Below are 19,173 nucleotides of genomic sequence, written 5' to 3'. Positions count from 1 at the left end.
AGTCTCCTGGTATCTATATACACCAGTCTCCTGGGATCTATATACACCAGTCTCCCGGCTCGGCTGAAAGAAACTTCTGGAGCTTGAAGATATGTGAATTATCCCCCCGACCATTTCCATCATTATTTGCTGGAACCCGTGATCAGTCTGATATGTAACGGCACAACGGCCGTCCGATAGAGAAGATAAGGAGAGAGAAAGAAAGACCTGCACAATAGTCAGAGTTATAATCTCCAGACGGCGATTTTCTGGAACTTATAATGTATAAGAGGCGGAAATGAGGTTTAAATTGGCTGCGATTCAACATCTAGATCCTAATTCAATCCTGCAACCTTCTGCTGGCTCGCAACACAATGAAACGTTTGTACCACACATGAAGTCAGGGATATTTAACCCCTTAACTACATGAAACTATTGAAAATATACAGTAGTGGCTGAAATAGAAGGAAAAAGGTCACAGGACAAACAGTACAATTAATATAATGCAGATTTAAAGGGGCTCTCTGGCGAAAATATTTTTCTTTCAAATCAACTGGTGTCAGAAAGTTATATAGATTTGTAATTTACTTCTATTAAAAATCTCCAGGAACTGTCCAGAGCAGGAGAGGTGTCTATGGGGATTTGCTGCTGCTCTGGACAGTTCCTGACATGGACAGAGGTGGCAGCAGAGAGCAGGGTCCAGGAATGAGGCCGCAGAGAGGGGGGGGGGGGCTGCCTGGGTGATCGCTAGATTGTCCGGGCAGCCCATAGACAATAGCGGTGGTCTGTTGTCTCCTATAACACGGAGCGGCGGCTACAGATCCCTGCTATCACAGTCGTTTGTCTTTCAACATGTTGAAAGACAAACAACAGCAACAATCAGACGTAATCGTTCATGTCAGCTGATCGTTGTGTTCTATTACACGGGAGGATTATCGGCCGAATATGGCTGATAATCCTCCCGTGTAATAGGGCCTTAAGCACCAATGAATCCACGCTGATGTTTCTGCAGCTGCTGCAGTGTTTTATAGGAATCAGGACAGGACGAGACCCTCCGCAGTGACCCTCTTTCTTCTTACCCTTTGTCCCTACATTGTTGCAGAAGCTGAAGGTCGACTCCACATTCAATTAGAAGCAAACACAGAGGTTTTTAGCTTCTTTGGATGAATCTTAGCGTGCTCAGGGTTTTCTCATCTCACTTCATCTCATATGTTTTGTAAGAGGGAGAGAGATAGCGGTCAGCTAAACTGCGGTTAGAAAAGTTGCAATACTAAGGGCCCTATTACACGGCCCGATATTAGGGAGCCCGCTCACTGTCTGTGCTATTACATAGAGGGGGGGGGGGAGGTGCAGGCAGCAGCGGGAGGATGACCGGACGATCCTTAGATCAGGATGACCCATAGAAATCATCATCATCGTGTATCTAGAACATGCTGAAAGACAACAGTCAGCTGACAGGTCATGACTTATCACACTAAATGATTATCGCACAGAGCGTCCGGTAATCAGCCAAGTACGGCCAACAATTGTTTTGTGGAATAGGACCCTAAGGACGTGGGTATAAACATGATCAGACCGACATCCTGGTGTTCTCTATGTTATTCTTTGGGTTTTCTCTGGATGGTGTCCCGCGGGGGTAATTTGGAAACATGATTGAAAACCTCAATGTATAAAGGGAGATAAGTGTATGGAATAATTGACTATGGTCATAGATATAACGGACTGTCAATAAGTGGGGGGATGTGGTACAACGTAGACATTGCATGGTTTAGGACGTCTGCTAATAGATTAGGATACCAACAAAACACAGTAATCACTGAACTTAAGGAGATCAGTGAAAAAAATCCAATGAAGTACTCAATCCAGAGTCTCCACTGACGCCCCCAAAAATTTTAATATGCAAAACAGGAGTCCGTGGAGCCTCAGTTACGAGTCTCAAAACACAGGAATAGCCAGATATCTCTAGCCTGTTGCCACGGGGTGCCTCCATGATGGGGAGAGCACCACACCACCCTGATAGGTAGCCCCTTAAGTCCCACTCGGTTGGGGGGCATCAGTGGAGACTCTGAATTGATACTTCATTAGAATTTTTTTACTGATCTCCTTGAGTTCAGTGATTACTGTGTTTTGTTGGTTGATTTGTCATTGCCCCAACTAACCAGAATCCTACCCCACACTGACGAGGGGCAAATACCCTGGGGCGGCTGTCTGTGGATGGACGCCCCGGGGCGGCTGTCTGTGGATGGACGCCCCGGGGCGGCTGTCTGTGGATGGACGCCCCGGGGCGGCTGTCTGTGGATGGACGCCCCGGGGCGGCTGTCTGTGGATGGATGCCTGCCTTGGCAAGCCCTTGTCATGATGGCAATACTCACACCTTGAGTTAGACATTGACAAAAAGGGGCCACCCTGGTGTTTCCCTTTTTATGTTCCAATACTCGCAACCAGGTGGGACTATTTATCAGGGCGTTGTGGTGCTCTCCCCATCATGGAGGCACCCCGTGGCAACAGGCTAGAGATATCTGGCTATCCCGTGTTTTGAGACTCGCAACCGATGCTCCAAAGGACTCCTGTTTTGCATAATAGATTAGGATACCCTGATGCATCCGGCGGTTACAAAGTGTCCTCTGCTGAAGTTACAGACAACCATGCGCACATAAGCGGCCGTAATGTGTACGTGTCTGAGCCGGCTGGCAGGGCGGGCGCTATTCACCACAAAACAGACACTGAAACCTGCTGTAAATGTATCCAGCCATTTTGTGCTGTGAATCATTTCATTTCGGTTCCCGGACAGAGGCGTCACATAGAGCATAAATAATCCATAGCCGAAACCGGTCAGAAGATGATTGATGATGGACAACGGCCAGCCTCCCAACCTCCAGGGGATAGGCTCATTCTGCCACTATCTTGCTGAGCAGTATAACATCCATAGTCACTGGGAGAGGTTTGCTGATTCGGCCCCACAACGTCCTCTCCCAATAAAGAGAACTGAATTCACAGGTAAAAACCAGGAGTAAATGTTCTCCATTCACCTCAATAGGGGTCAATGTGTACGAGCCCAGACAGCCCCACTCTCATACAGATGGTTCTAAGGGACAAAGAAATATTCTACTGAGGCCATAAAACTACCCGACTACAGAACTGTGATCCATAGACTTAGAGGATAATCTGCCATCTAGGGCCGACATTTACAGCCTCAGAAAACCACAGTATGGGACATGGCTGGAGATGACTGGTAGAGACCGACTGGAGAAGGGGCAAGGTTGTCCCTCAAGAGCAGAGACGTAAGACTACAGCTAAAGCTTCGGCTCTCCAGGCATGATGGGACTTGTAGTCGTGTACCAGCTGGAAGGCCGAGGCTCTAGAGGGTAGCTATAAGGAGCTATAGAACCAATTGCAATTAAAGGGGAAATCCAGTGGGGGAAAATGTGTTTAACCCATTTTAACTGATGTTAGAGTTTTTTACAGAATGCAGAGTTATAGCGGTTATCATATATAGTAATTTTACCTTAGGTTCTCGTATATAGTGATCTCATCTTAGGTTATTGTATATAGTAATTTTACCTTAGGTTCTGTATATAGTGATCTCATCTTAGGTTCTCGTATATAGTGATCTCATCTTAGGTTATTGTATATAGTGATCTCATCTTAGGTTATTGTATATAGTAATTTCATCTTATGTTCTCGTATATAGTGATCTCATCTTAGGTTCTGTATATAGTAATTTTACCTTAGGTTCTGTATATAGTGATCTCATCTTAGGTTCTCGTATATAGTGATCTCATCTTATGTTCTCGTATATAGTGATCTCATCTTAGGTTCTCGTATATAGTGATCTCATCTTAGGTTCTCGTATATAGTGATCTCATCTTAGGTTATTGTATATAGTGATCTCATCTTAGGTTATTGTATATAGTAATTTTACCTTAGGTTCTGTATATAGTGATCTCATCTTAGGTTCTCGTATATAGTGATCTCATCTTAGGTTATTGTATATAGTGATCTCATCTTAGGTTATTGTATATAGTGATCTCATCTTAGGTTCTGTATATAGTAATTTTACCTTAGGTTCTGTATATAGTGATCTCATCTTAGGTTCTCGTATATAGTGATCTCATCTTATGTTCTCGTATATAGTGATCTCATCTTAGGTTCTCGTATATAGTGATCTCATCTTAGGTTATTGTATATAGTGATCTCATCTTAGGTTATTGTATATAGTAATTTTACCTTAGGTTCTGTATATAGTGATCTCATCTTAGGTTATTGTATATAGTGATCTCATCTTAGGTTATTGTATATAGTAATTTTACCTTAGGTTCTGTATATAGTGATCTCATCTTATGTTCTCGTATATAGTGATCTCATCTTAGGTTCTCGTATATAGTGATCTCATCTTAGGTTATTGTATATAGTAATTTTACCTTAGGTTCTGTATATAGTGATCTCATCTTAGGTTCTCGTATATAGTGATCTCATCTTAGGTTATTGTATATAGTGATCTCATCTTAGGTTATTGTATATAGTAATTTCATCTTATGTTCTCTTATATACTAATCTTATCTTAGATTCTCTTATGTAGTAATCTTATCTTATATTCTCTTATATAGTAATTTCATCTTATGTTCTCTTATATAGTAATTTTATCTTATGTTCTCTTATATAGTAATTTCATCTTATGTTCTCTTATATAATAATCTTATCTAATGTTCTCTTATATAGTAATCTTATCTTAGGTTCTCTTATATAGTAATTTCATCTTAGGTTCTCTTATGTAGTAATCTTATCTTATGTTCTCTTATATAGTATTCTTATCTTATGTTCTCTTATATAGTATTCTTATCTTATGTTCTCTTATATAGTATTCTTATCTTATGTTCTCTTATATAGTATTCTTATCTTATGTTCTCTTATATAGTATTCTTATCTTAGGTTCTCTTATATAGTATTCTTATCTTATGTTCTCTTATATAGTAATTTCATCTTCGTTGCTCCTATATAGTAATCTCATTTTAGATTCTCTTATATAGTAATCTTTTCTTATATAGCAGGCGGTGATATCAGCGGAGGCCGCACTGCTCTCCGGGGCGCCATGCTGCTTCTCTGGTCTCCGGGCGGCTCTGCTTCCTTTGGGGTTAACAAGTTATGGTCCACAGCTGAGACGACCCCCCAATGTGGCACAACGTCATTTATAGCCGCTCTGTCTGGTATAGTCTACGGCTCACACATGGTCACTGTCTTTTCACTTCCCTCCATTTATAGCTTATGTTGTGCTGTTGATTTTCTTTCTGTCACTGGCGTAGCTACCAGGATGGCAGTGGTCACCGCTGCGACCTGGACCACCGCTGCTTTGCATGGAGGGAAGAGGGGGCCACCTATAAGAGGGGGGGGGGAGAGGGGGCCATCTATAAAGAGGGGGGGGGAAGAGGGGGCCATCTATAAGAGGGGGGGGGAGAGGGGGCCATCTATAAGAGGGGGGGGGGGGGGGAGAGGGGGCTATCTATAAAGAGGGGGGGGGGGGGGGAGAGGGGGCCATCTATAAAGAGGGGGGGGGGGGAAGAGGGGGCCATCTATAAGAGGGCGGAAGAGGGAGCCATCTATAAGAGGGGGTAGATGGGGCCATCTATAAGAGGGGGGGAGAGGGGGCCATCAATAAGAGGGGGGAAGAGGGAGCCATCTACAAGAGGGGGGGAGAGGGGGCCATCTATAAAGAGGGGGGGGGGGAAGAGGGGACCATCTATAAGAGGGTGGAGAGGGGGCCATCTATAAGAGGGGGGGAGAGGGGGCCATCTATAAGGGGGGGGGGAGAGGGGGCCATCTATAAGAGAGGGGGAGAGGGAGCCATCTATAAGAGGGGGGGAGAGGGGGCCATCTATAAGGGGGCGGTGGAGAGGGGGCCATCTATAAGAGGGGGGGAGAAGGGGCCATCTATAAGGGGGGGGAGAGGGGGCCATCTATAAGGGAGGGGAGAGGGGGCCATCTATAAGAGGGGGGGAGAGGGGGCCATCTATAAGGGGGGGGAGAGGGGGCCATCTAAAAGGGGGTGGGAGAGGGGGCCATCTATAAGAGGGGGGAGAGGGGCCATCTATAAGAGGGGGGGGGTGAGAGGGGGCCATCTATAAAGAGGGGGGGAGAGGGGGCCATCTATAAAGAGGGGGGGAGAGGGGGCCATCTATAAGAGGGTGGGAGAGGGGGCCATCTATAAGAGGGGGGAGAGGGGCCATCTATAAGAGGGGGGGGGGTGAGAGGGGGCCATCTATAAAGAGGGGGGGAGAGGGGGCCATCTATAAAGAGGGGGGGAGAGGGGGCCATCTATAAGAGGGGGGGAGAGGGGGCCATCTATAAGAGGGGGGGAGAGGGGGCCATCTATAAGAGGGGGGGGGGAGAGGGGGCCATCTATAGGGGGGGGAGAGGGGGCCATCTATAAGGAGGGGGGGGAGAGGGGGCCATCTATAAGAGGAGCATAATATAGTGCTGATGGTTGTGGTGTGGCAGTAATGTTTCCTCCTTGTATACTGGTATTATTGGTAATATTGGTCTCAGGATACAGGATTTGGTCAGTAACAGTATGGCGGTAATATGCATGGTGAGAATATTTTCTTTTCCTATATGTTGGTGTTTTTGGTAATATCTGTTTTAGGGTATATATATACCAATAGCATCACTTGATCGTGAAAGTTGGGGAGGAACCAAGTTGACCAGGAGACATTAGCTACACCCCTGCTGTCTGTGATACCTTGCAAAACCAGTACATCGGCAGCCCCTTCTCCGTCCACATGCCATCTATAGTAGTGAACTTGCCACAAACCAGCGCATCAGTAACCATTCTCCTCCAACACGTCATCTCTAGTCATGTAAACCATCAGCCCAGCACAGTGCAAGCCGGTTCAGTGTGTAGGGTAACCCCTTGACCATTCTCCTCCAACATGTCGTCTATAGTCGTGTACCATGTAACTCATCAGCCCAGAACAGGGCCTGCCTGTTCAGTTTGTTTTCACCAGCACTATGTCATGGAATAGCAGAGAGGAGTATTTCATGTGTTATGACTGTAAGGGAGAGCACTGAAATCACCTTGTCAGTCCTCTTAAATGGGTTATCCTAACAAGACTATAAAAGTCGGTAAAAGGACACAGGTGTTAGATAAGACCGATATATTAAAGGGCACACACCTGTTTGCCGCCCATACGCCGTTATGTAAGCTGTGAGTGACTGTTACTTTCTGCTAAAATGTATGCCGCCATATCCTGTCCCTGTGGTAAATTATAGTAAATCTGTGCACCCACTCATGTTTTTTAATAGTGGCTTGCAAGGCGCAAGAAAGTCAAAGGTCACAAACCTTTGTACAAAATAAGGTGCGGGCGCAGTGACTGTCCCCCCACTGTCTGTGGGCGCAGTGACTGTCCCCCCACTATCTGTGGGCGCAGTGACTGTCCCCCCACTGTCTGTGGGCGCAGTGACTGTCCCCCCACTGTCTGTGGGCGCAGTGACTGTCCCCCCACTGTCTGTGGGTGCAGTGACTGTCCCCCCACTGTCTGTGGGCGCAGTGACTGTCCCCCCACTGTCTGTGGGCGCAGTGACTGTCCCCCCAATGTCTATCTAGCATTGCTTCCCCCCTCTTGAAGGTTCCGTCATTGTTTTGACTGGAAAAATCTTTTTTTAAACAAGTGTTCTTATAATCTGGGTGGTTTCCGTCCTTGTTACGCGACTCCTGCATGCCGCCATATAATGTCAACTCCTCAATCTTATCATTAAATTGACCCGCATGAGAATTTTATTTTTTAACAAATGGTTGGAAAGTGTGAATGGGAGGTATTTTTGGTGTAAACAACCCTGATGAATTGCGGCCATTGAGTCAGTGAAATATTATCTACGATACATGCAGACACCGACACGTCTCCAAACCCGGAAAATCTATTCAATCTCGACTCCCACTTTGCCAAAGGAAAGGCTGTTGGGGCTGAGCAGACGCTGTGTAATGCTGCTGCACATAAACCACAATTCATCACGCCATCCAGCATGTAATCCAGCGATGACCGTAAGCGACCACGCCACTGGCCGCCCGCCAACCCCACCGGACGGGCACCAATACAATGTCCTCTACCAGCTCCGTGCAGCCAGATGCCTCCTGCAGAGACAACATGACCTCACTCACACAATAAATCATCTGTTCAGTACATAGAACGGCCTCAGCCTGGTTATTATGCCGGCCGGAAGGATCTTCTTCCTAATTTAGAGACAGATTTTCCAATTTTCTAAGTTCCTTGGGATTTTATACTAAAGGCGAAAATTATCATCAAACTCCAAATATAATTGTGGGTCACTACCAGCATACAAAAGGGCGACTATACACCAACAACCTGTAACCTCCACATACACCAACAATCTGTAACCTCCACATACACCAACAATCTGTAACCCCCACATACACCAACAATCTGTAACCCCCACATACACCAACAATCTGTAACCCCCACATACACCAACAATCTGTAACCCCCACATACACCAACAATCTGTAACCCCCACATACACCAACAATCTGTAACCCCCACATACACCAACAATCTGTAACCCCCACATACACCAACAACCTGTAACCCCCACATACACCAACAATCTGTAACCTCCACATACACCAACAATCTGTAACCTCCACATACACCAACAATCTGTAACCTGTAACCCCCACATACACCAACAACCTGTAACCCCCACATACACCAACAATCTGTAACCTGTAACCTCCACATACACCAACAATCTGTAACCTGTAACCTCCACATACACCAACAATCTGTAACCTCCACATACACCAACAATCTGTAACCTCCACATACACAATCTGCAACCTCCACATACACCAACAATCTGTAACCCCCACATACACCAACAATCTGTAACCCCCACATACACCAACAATCTGTAACCCCCACATACACCAACAATCTGCAACCTCCACATACACCAACAATCTGTAACCCCCACATACACCAACAATCTGTAACCTCCACATACACCAACAACCTGTAACCTCCACATACACCAACAATCTGTAACCTCCACATACACCAACAATCTGTAACCTCCACATACACCAACAACCTGTAACCTCCACATACACCAACAACCTGTAACCTCCACATACACCAACAATCTGTAACCTTCACATACACCAACAATCTGTAACCTCCACATACACAATCTGCAACCTCCACATACACCAACAATCTGTAACCTGTAACCTCCACATACACCAACAATCTGTAACCTCCACATACACCAACAATCTGTAACCCCCACATACACCAACAATCTGTAACCTGTAACCTCCACATACACCAACAATCTGTAACCTGTAACCCCCACATACACCAACAATCTGTAACCTGTAACCTCCACATACACCAACAACCTGTAACCTCCACATACACCAACAACCTGTAACCTCCACATACACCAACAATCTGTAACCTCCACATACACCAACAATCTGTAACCTCCACATACACCAACAATCTGTAACCTCCACATACACCAACAATCTGTAACCTTCACATACACAACCTGTAACCTCCACATACACCAACAATCTGTAACCTCCACATACACCAACAATCTGTAACCTTCACATACACCAACAACCTGTAACCTGTAACCTCCACATACACCAACAACCTGTAACCTGTAACCTCCACATACACCAACAATCTGTAACCCCCACATACAGCAACAATCTGTAACTTCCACATACACCAACAATCTGTAACCTCCACATACAGCAACAATCTATAACCAACAAAACACAGTTATCACTGAACTCAAGGAGAACAGTGAAAAAAATTCCAATGAAGTACTCAATCAAGAGTCTCCACTGATGCCCCCAAAAATTTAAATATGCAAAACAAGAGTCCGTGGAGCCTCGGTTGCGAGTCTCAAAACACGGGATAGCCAGATATCTCTAGCCTGTTGCCAACGGGGTGCCTCCATGATGGGGAGAGCACCACACCACCCTGATAAATAGCCCCTTAAGTCCCACTCGGTTGCGAGTATTGGAACATACATAAGGAAACACCAGGGTGGCCCCTTTTGTCAATGTCTAACTCAAGGTGCGAGTATTGCGATCATGACAAGGGCTTGCCAAGGCAGGCTTCCGTCGTGTTTCCCTATTTATGTTCCAATACTCGCAACCGAGTGGGACTTAAGGGGTTATTTATCAGGGTGGTGTGGTGCTCTTCCCATCATGGCGGCACCCCGTGGCAACAGGCTAGAGATATCTGGCTATCCCGTGTTTTGAGACTCGCAACCGAGGCTCCACGGACTCCTGTTTTGCACAATCTGTAACCCCCACATACACCAACAGTCTGTAACCCCCACATACACCAACAATCTGTAACCTGTAACCCCCACATACACCAACAGTCTGTAACCCCCACATACACCAACAGTCTGTAACCCCCATATACACCAACAGTCTCCCGTGTAACAGCAGTGACCCATCTCTGACAGGCGGCCATATTGACAGATATTAAATATAAGGAAACTGTTCATGTTATATACTTCTTATGCTTCCTCACTGCCCCGACCTCCTGTTGCCTGTATTATAGTGACATAGATTTAGTAATAGGGTAGCTTCACACGTACCGGATCCGCAGCGGATTTCATGTTGCGGCCCGAATCATACATTACCTGCTCAGCGCTGCGGCTGTGTGTGAGGCTCCCGTCGGTCCCCATCAGCCAATCAGTGATGTCGTGCGCTGATTGACTGATGGAGACAGAGGGGAGCCAGGAGCCTCATACACAGCCGCAGCGCTGCGCAGGTGATGTATGCTTCGGGCCGGGGCTGCAAGCAGCGGGGGGTTAAAGGGGCCCGCTTACATATCCGCAGTTTAATAAAAAATACTGCTGCAGATATGTAACTCCACAGACCTTCAAACTACCAGGATCCGCAGCGGATTTCGCTGCAAACTCGTAGCATCAAATCCGCTGCGGATCCGGTATGCGTGGAGCTACCCTAAGTTATATACTTCTTATCCTTCCACTCTCTGCTGCCGCCTCTGTCCATGTCAGGAACTGTCCAGAGCAGGAGAGGTTTTCTATGGGGATTTGCTGCTGCTCTGGACAGTTCCTGACATGGACAGAGGCGGCAGCAGAGAGCACTGTGTCAGACTGGAGAGAATACACCACTTACTGCAGCACATACAGCAGCTGATAAGTACAGGAAGACTGGAGATTTTTACATAGAAGTAAATTACAAATCTATATAACATTCTGACACCAGGTGATTTGAAAAAAAGAGAAAAAAAAATTTTTCACCGGAGTGCCCTTTTAACTTCAATGACTCCTGTTAGAGGTCAGGTGGGAAAGCCAGTAACAGTACGAGCCAAAGTTGATGAGATGTATCGCATCCCGGAATGACTGCATGGCTTGTTCCATCTCGTTGTTGGAGATGTTCCCGCACTCAAGGTTCTCACATTTTTTGAGGATTGTCCAGACCTACAGAGCTCCTGGTCTGCCCCTATTCCACGGGCCGACAGTGGTGAGCAAACGGGTGCTATTAGCGCTCATTTGCTCCTCGTTCCCTGCTTGCTGCCACCAGGTGATGGCTAGATTGTCCAGGTAGCCCATAGAGGATAGTGGCGGTCTGTTGCCTCCTGTTCCGTGGAGCGATGGCAGCAGATCACTGCTATCACAGTCGCTTTGAACGATGTCTGATGATAGTTGTCTTCTATTCCATGGGACGATTATCGGCCATAACGTCCGATATAGTCCGATAATCGTTCTGTGGAATAGGGCCTTCAGAACCCTTGTCCAATCTGCCTATCTCTTACACCCACTCACCAGGACAGAGTACCTTCCCCTATCTCTTACACCCACTCACCAGGACCGAGTAACCTGCCCCTATCTCATACACCCACTCACCAGGACAGAGTACCTTCCCCTATCTCTTACACCCACTCACCAGGACCGAGTAACCTGCCCCTATCTCATACACCCACTCACCAGGTCCGAGTAACCTGCCCCTATCTCTTACACCCACTCACCAGGACAGAGTACCTTCCCCTATCTCATACACCCACTCACCAGGACAGAGTAACCTGCCCCTATCTCTTACACCCACTCACCAGGACAGAGTAACCTGCCCCTATCTCATACACCCACTCACCAGGACCGAGTAACCTGCCCCTATCTCATACACCCACTCACCAGGACAGAGTAACCTGCCCCTATCTCATACACCCACTCACCAGGACCGAGTAACCTGCCCCTATCTCATACACCCACTTACCAGTGTGGTGTCCTACCACGGGTGTTACACCCTTCGCAAAAGTCTGTACTTATTGTATTATGGTGATGAAAGTAGTACTAAAGTTCGCCACTAGATGTCGCTAAATTATGTATATGTATATGTAAGCTGCACAGCTGAAGGATTGCAAAGGGTTATTGTTTTCTATGTGTCACCAGAATCTGTAGACCAGTAAGAGTCTATCTTTCTTCTTTCCGATCATCTCCCTCCTTTCTTCTTCTGTTGCACTCTTTCACCCACTCACGGCGCACCATACACGCTGGGGAGGAATAAGTCACATGGGTGAAGGAGGAGCAAGGTCTTTTCCGTTCTGGACGTTGTGAAGGAAGCACACGAGCCAGATAGCTCTCCACAGTGATCATATCTGGGCCCTGGTTCTCTGCCAGGTCCCTGTACCCCAGTTCAGTCTTAGTCAGTCAGTACCCTGCATGGGACAGCACGCCTCTCACAACTTACTTACAAGTAACACTCCAAAGCACTATGTAGTGTTAAACTCCTCTTAAGAGAGGACAAGCCAGAGACACACTCAACCCACGCCGAGGACACCGAGAAGTCACAGAGCAGGACAGTATCCACAACAGAGCCAAAGAGCCAGGAAATGATCCGGACAGAGCAAAGTTGCAGTAAGCCAAGGAACTCCGCCTCGCAGCGCGGGTGTCAGCAGGAAACCCTCAGCATTCAGCTCATCCCAGGTAACAAGGTCTGGGGCCTATGTCACCCATTAGGAAGGTTCAGCCGAGTCTACTGGGCATAAGGTGGTGTAAAAACTAAAGTAAAGGTCAATACACGGGCAGAGGTCTTTTTCTTCTTCTTCTAAGTATTCTACCTCACCGTCCAACATCCCGGCTAAGCACATTACTACATGGGTTGAGACTCTCACGGCATCCTCCTCTCTGCTACTCTGTTCTTGTATCACTCAGTACAACTCAACCAACACGACTATCTCCTACACCGCACTTCTACTACAGATCTGATCGTTATATTATCCAGTGTTTATTGGGAACTTTGTCAAGCGTGTTTCAGCTCAACTATATCCAGAGACTCTGTGATTATTCGCCACCACCGACACAGCACACACCGCAACCTTGGGACATTCTCCCCTTTCTGTGGGTGGCGGGTCCTATCATCCGGGAGGGTCATTACACCACTCTGATCATCCGTGACATAATCCCAAGGGACCCAGTAGCAAACCGGCAGGACACTGATCACAGGGGAAAAGGGTTCAGCCGGCGTGCCATAAAAGCAGGCGTGCCATCAACCCAACCAGCTGTGTGGCCACCAGGCACTGGCGTCACGTGACAACATCCCAAGGTCCGGCTGTATCTCGGCCAACCACCACAGAAGTGGCGTCACACCGGCCGTTCCTCCAATATAACATCACACCGGGGGTACACCCACTCACCAGGCCCAAGTAACCTGCCCCTATCTCATACACCCACTCACCAGGACCGAGTAACCTGCCCCTATCTCATACACCCACTCACCAGGTCCGAGTAACCTGCCCCTATCTTATACACCCACTCACCAGGTCCGAGTAACCTGCCCCTATCTCATACACCCACTCACCAGGACCGAGTAACCTGCCCCTATCTCATACACCCACTCACCAGGACCGAGTAACCTGCCCCTCTTATACACCCACTCACCAGGACCGAGTAACCTGCCCCTATCTCATACACCCACTCACCAGGACCGAGTAACCTGCCCCTCTTATACACCCACTCACCAGGACCGAGTATCCTGCCCCTATCTCATACACTCACTCACCAGTTCCGAGTAACCTGCCCCTATCTTATACACCCACTCACCAGGACCGAGTATCCTGCCCCTATCTCATACACTCACTCACCAGTTCCGAGTAACCTGCCCCTATCTCATACACTCACTCACCAGTTCCGAGTAACCTGCCCCTATCCTATTGGAGTGTGGGATGAACTCTATTTAGGGAAATGCCTGAGTTTCTATGTAGCTGTTTCCCCGATTAGATGTAACCCAGAATCGCAGTGCTGGACGGTGAAGCTCTGTGGTGGTGATTCCTATAATGTGACACATGGTCAGACACAGGGAACACAGATCACTTTAAGGAGTATTCTGCTCAAAAATAACTTTTCATCTGTTGCTGCCCATGGGGATAACCTAACAAACAGCGGATTCTTACCTTTCCACACTTTCCCGGTGTTCTCATACATCATCTTCAGGTCCCCAGCTAAGCGATCCAGTCTCCATATCATAGCCGGACTGGTCTGGGGGTCACAGCCTGCGCAGCCAATCACTGTCTGCGGCACTTTCCCATCTCGGTCAGTGATTGGCTGAGCGGGCCGTCACCACCAGACGAGCTGGGGACCTGAAGATGATGTATGAGGACAACGGGAAAGTGTGGAAAGGTAAGAATCCGCTGTTTGTTAGGGTATCCCCTTGGGCAGCAACAGATGAAAAGTCACTTATCAATACGTTTTAGGTGCTAAAATGTGATCTGCTCAAGATGAGGGTACGGCAGCACAGAAAGGGTTAAACAAACATTGCTGGAATATACGCTAAGACCATCAGACATAAAGGCTAACCTATCTGCTGATCTTCTATAGCTTCCTCTGCCCAAATATCTGCTGATCTTCTATAGCTTCCTCTGCCCAAATATCTGCTGATCTTCTATAGCTTCCTCTGCCCCGTTATCTCTGATCTCCTATAGCTTCCTCTGCCCTGTTATCTCTGATCTTCTATAGCTTCCTCTGCCCTGTTATCTCTGATCTCCTATAGCTTCCTCTGCCCCTCTGTCTGCTGATCTTCTATAGCTTCCTCTGCCCCGTTATCTCTGATCTTCTATAGCTTCCTCTGCCCCGTTATCTCTGATCTTCTATAGCTTCCTCTGCCCCATTATCTCTGATCTTCTATCGCTTCCTCTGCCCTGTTATCTCTGATCTTCTATAGCTTCCTCTGCCCTGTTATCTCTGATCTTCTATAGCTTCCTCTGCCCCGTTATCTCTGATCTTCTATAGCTTCCTCTACCCAAATATCTGCTGATCTCCTATAGCTTCCTCTGCCCAAATATCTGCTGATCTTCTATAGCTTCCTCTGCCCTGTTATCTCTGATCGTCTATAGCTTCCTCTGCCCAAATATCTGCTGATCTTCTATAGCTTCCTCTGCCCAAATATCTGCTGATCTTCTATAGCTTCCTCTGCCCCGTTATCTCTGATCTCCTATAGCTTCCTCTGCCCTGTTATCTCTGATCTTCTATAGCTTCCTCTGCCCTGTTATCTGCTGTCCGTGGCCATACATCCACGTCCGTGAATACATTAGAAAATGTAACACCAAGAAGAGAGAGAATAGTTATAGAAACTTACAGTGATGGAGCTGTGAGGTCAGATGGTCCAGGCCGTTGGCTCGGAGAGGTAGCGATCCTTCTGCGGACTGCTCACCCAGGAGAACTTTCTTGGAGTTAGAGAAAAACTTTGGTTTGATCATGAACTGCTGCGTCTGTCCATGCTGGAGGTTCATGGTCAATGTCTGTGGGGGTAGCATCCTGTTCAAGACAACAAAGACTACTTAATGAGGTCAGTAACAGAGACAGTACAGAGCTGACAACCCTGCACAGAGCAATATTATCTCATACAGGTCAGAGACAGTACAGAGCTGACAACCCTGCACAGAGCACTATTATCTCATACAGGTCAGAGACGGTACAGAGCTGACAACCCTGCGCGGAGCACTATTATCTCATACAGGTCAGAGACAGTACAGAGCTGACAACCCTGCACAGAGCACTATTATCTCATACAGGTCAGAGACAGTACAGAGCTGACAACCCTGCACAGAGCACTATTATCTCATACAGGTCAGAGACAGTACAGAGCTGACAACCCTGCACAGAGCACTATTATCTCATACAGGTCAGAGACAGTACAGAGCTGACAACCCTGCACAGAGCACTATTATCTCATACAGGTCAGAGACAGTACAGAGCTGACAACCCTGCGCGGAGCACTATTATCTCATACAGGTCAGAGACAGTACAGAGCTGACAACCCTGCGCGGAGCACTATTATCTCATACAGGTCAGAGACAGTACAGAGCTGACAACCCTGCGCGGAGCACTATTATCTCATACAGGTCAGAGACAGTACAGAGCTGACAACCCTGCACAGAGCACTATTATCTCATACAGGTCAGAGACGGTACAGAGCTGACAACCCTGCACAGAGCACTATTATCTCATACAGGTCAGAGACGGTACAGAGCTGACAACCCTGCACGGAGCACTATTATCTCATACAGGTCAGAGACAGTACAGAGCTGACAACCCTGCGCGGAGCACTATTATCTCATACAGGTCAGAGACAGTACAGAGCTGACAACCCTGCACGGAGCACTATTATCTCATACAGGTCAGAGACAGTACAGAGCTGACAACCCTGCGCGGAGCACTATTATCTCATACAGGTCAGAGACAGTACAGAGCTGACAACCCTGCGCGGAGCACTATTATCTCATACAGGTCAGAGACAGTACAGAGCTGACAACCCTGCGCGGAGCACTATTATCTCATACAGGTCAGAGACAGTACAGAGCTGACAACCCTGCGCGGAGCACTATTATCTCATACAGGTCAGAGACAGTACAGAGCGGACAACCCTGCACAGAGCACTATTATCTCATACAGGTCAGAGACAGTACAGAGCTGACAACCCTGCACAGAGCAATATTATCTCATACAGGTCAGAGACAGTACAGAGCTGACAACCCTGCACAGAGCACTATTATCTCATACAGGTCAGAGACAGTACAGAGCGGACAACCCTGCACAGAGCACTATTATCTCATACAGGTCAGAGACAGTACAGAGCTGACAACCCTGCGCGGAGCACTATTATCTCATACAGGTCAGAGACAGTACAGAGCTGACAACCCTGCACGGAGCACTATTATCTCATACAGGTCAGAGACAGTACAGAGCTGACAACCCTGCACAGAGCACTATTATCTCATACAGGTCAGAGACAGTACAGAGCTGACAACCCTGCGCGGAGCACTATTATCTCATACAGGTCAGAGACAGTACAGAGCTGACAACCCTGCACAGAGCACTATTATCTCATACAGGTCAGAGACAGTACAGAGCTGACAACCCTGTGCGGAGCACTATTATCTCATACAGGTCAGAGACAGTACAGAGCTGACAACCCTGCACAGAGCACTATTATCTCATACAGGTCAGAGACAGTACAGAGCTGACAACCCTGTGCGGAGCACTATTATCTCATACAGGTCAGAGACAGTACAGAGCGGACAACCCTGCACAGAGCACTATTATCTCATACAGGTCAGAGACAGTACAGAGCTGACAACCCTGCGCGGAGCACTATTATCTCATACAGATCAGTAGCGAGCAGTCAGGGTACGTAGAGAGAAGAGCCAGGATTGGGCTTCGGCTCCACTAGATTTGTGACACATCTTCCGGTTGGTAAATCAGCAGAAGAGTTTGCAGCACAGACGTCCTCACAGAGCTGCTTCCCCTGAGGCTCCAGCACCACTCGTCATTATTATCAGTACTGGGAAGTGGCCATTTCTGTCAGTTCCATAGAAACTGAATATACCCAGCTGGAGCCACATATCAGGGCAATAACCACTCAGGACCTAGGAGGCAGCGAATGGCACAGGCCCAAGGACAGAACCTCTGTGTCCTACACCTCAGGCTCTGCACTAAGCCTAACACAGCGGGTGACAAGGCCGGCCCTGCAACTATCCATTCTCATCTGCACAGAGGAAGATGGCCGAGCGTTTCCATAGGCAGAAGATGGCCGAGCGTTTCCATAGGCAGAAGATGGCCGAGCGTTTCCATAGGCAGAAGATGGCCGAGCGTTTCCATAGGCAGAAGACGGCCGAGCGTTTCCATAGGCAGAAGATGGCCGAGCGTTTCCATAGGCAGAAGATGGCCGAGCGTTTCCATAGGCAGAAGACGGCCGAGCGTTTCCATAGGCAGAAGAAGGCCGAGCGTTTCCATAGGCAGAAGATGGCCGAGCGTTTCCATAGGCAGAAGACGGCATCCAGGACAGGGAAAAATCCTTCGGTGGAGTGAACCATTTCTCTCTCGTTGCCCTAATCTTTGCTTGGCCGTCGTGAGGAGGAATTATTACTCTGCCATCATCCACCATCGTTGTCTTCCAGGATGTCCAGGTCTTTTTGTACTGACGAGGTCTTGGAAGAGTTCTCTCTCTTTTCATGGCTGGTGTCGCCTGCATGGAGAGCTCAGCATATCGCAGCCAGAACAGCCGGTGTAACCTGCATGGAGAGCTCAGCATGTCGCAGCCAGGACGGCCGGTGTAACCTGCATGGAGAGCTCAGCATATCGCAGCCAGGACGGCCGGTGTCGCCTGCATGGAGAGCTCAGCATGTCGCAGCCAGGACAGCCGGTGTAACCTGCATGGAGAGCTCAGCATATCGCAGCCAGGACGGCCGGTGTCGCCTGCATGGAGAGCTCAGCATGTCGCAGCCAGGACGGCCGGTGTCACCTGCATGGAGAGCTCAGCATGTCGCAGCCAGGACGGCCGGTGTCACCTGCATGGAGAGCTCAGCATATCGCAGCCAGGACGGCCGGTGTCGCCTGCATGGAGAGCTCAGCATATCGCAGCCAGGACGGCCGGTGTCGCCTGCATGGAGAGCTCAGCATGTCTCAGCTTAGGGACGGCTGGTGTCACCTGCATGGAGAGCTCAGCATGTCGCAGCCAGGACGGCCGTTGTCACCTGCATGGAGAGCTCCGCATGTCGCAGCCAGGACGGCCGTTGTCACCTGCATGGAGAGCTCAGCATGGCGCAGCTTAGGGACGGCTGGTGTCACCTGCATGGAGAGCTTAGCATGTCGCAGCCAGGATGGCCGTTGTCACCTGCATGGAGAGCTCAG

The 19,173-nt window shown here is 48.1% G+C and overlaps 1 protein-coding gene across 2 annotated transcripts in view; it reads right to left on the bottom strand.

The window, feature by feature from the left end:
• The window catches only part of LTBP1 (latent transforming growth factor beta binding protein 1), a 332,339-nt gene that overhangs the window by 227,574 nt on the left and 85,592 nt on the right, over window positions 1-19,173 (bottom strand). For both annotated transcript variants that reach the window (XM_069954510.1, XM_069954509.1), the window contains exon 4: window positions 15,620-15,798. In XM_069954510.1, the coding sequence (XP_069810611.1) occupies window positions 15,620-15,798 (179 nt within the window). The remainder of the gene's footprint in view (window positions 1-15,619; window positions 15,799-19,173) is intronic.

This window comes from Dendropsophus ebraccatus, chromosome 15, assembly GCF_027789765.1.
Source record: "Dendropsophus ebraccatus isolate aDenEbr1 chromosome 15, aDenEbr1.pat, whole genome shotgun sequence".
In the NCBI taxonomy this organism is placed as follows: Eukaryota; Metazoa; Chordata; class Amphibia; order Anura; family Hylidae; genus Dendropsophus; species Dendropsophus ebraccatus.
This window is presented reverse-complemented; position numbering and strand designations above follow the sequence as displayed.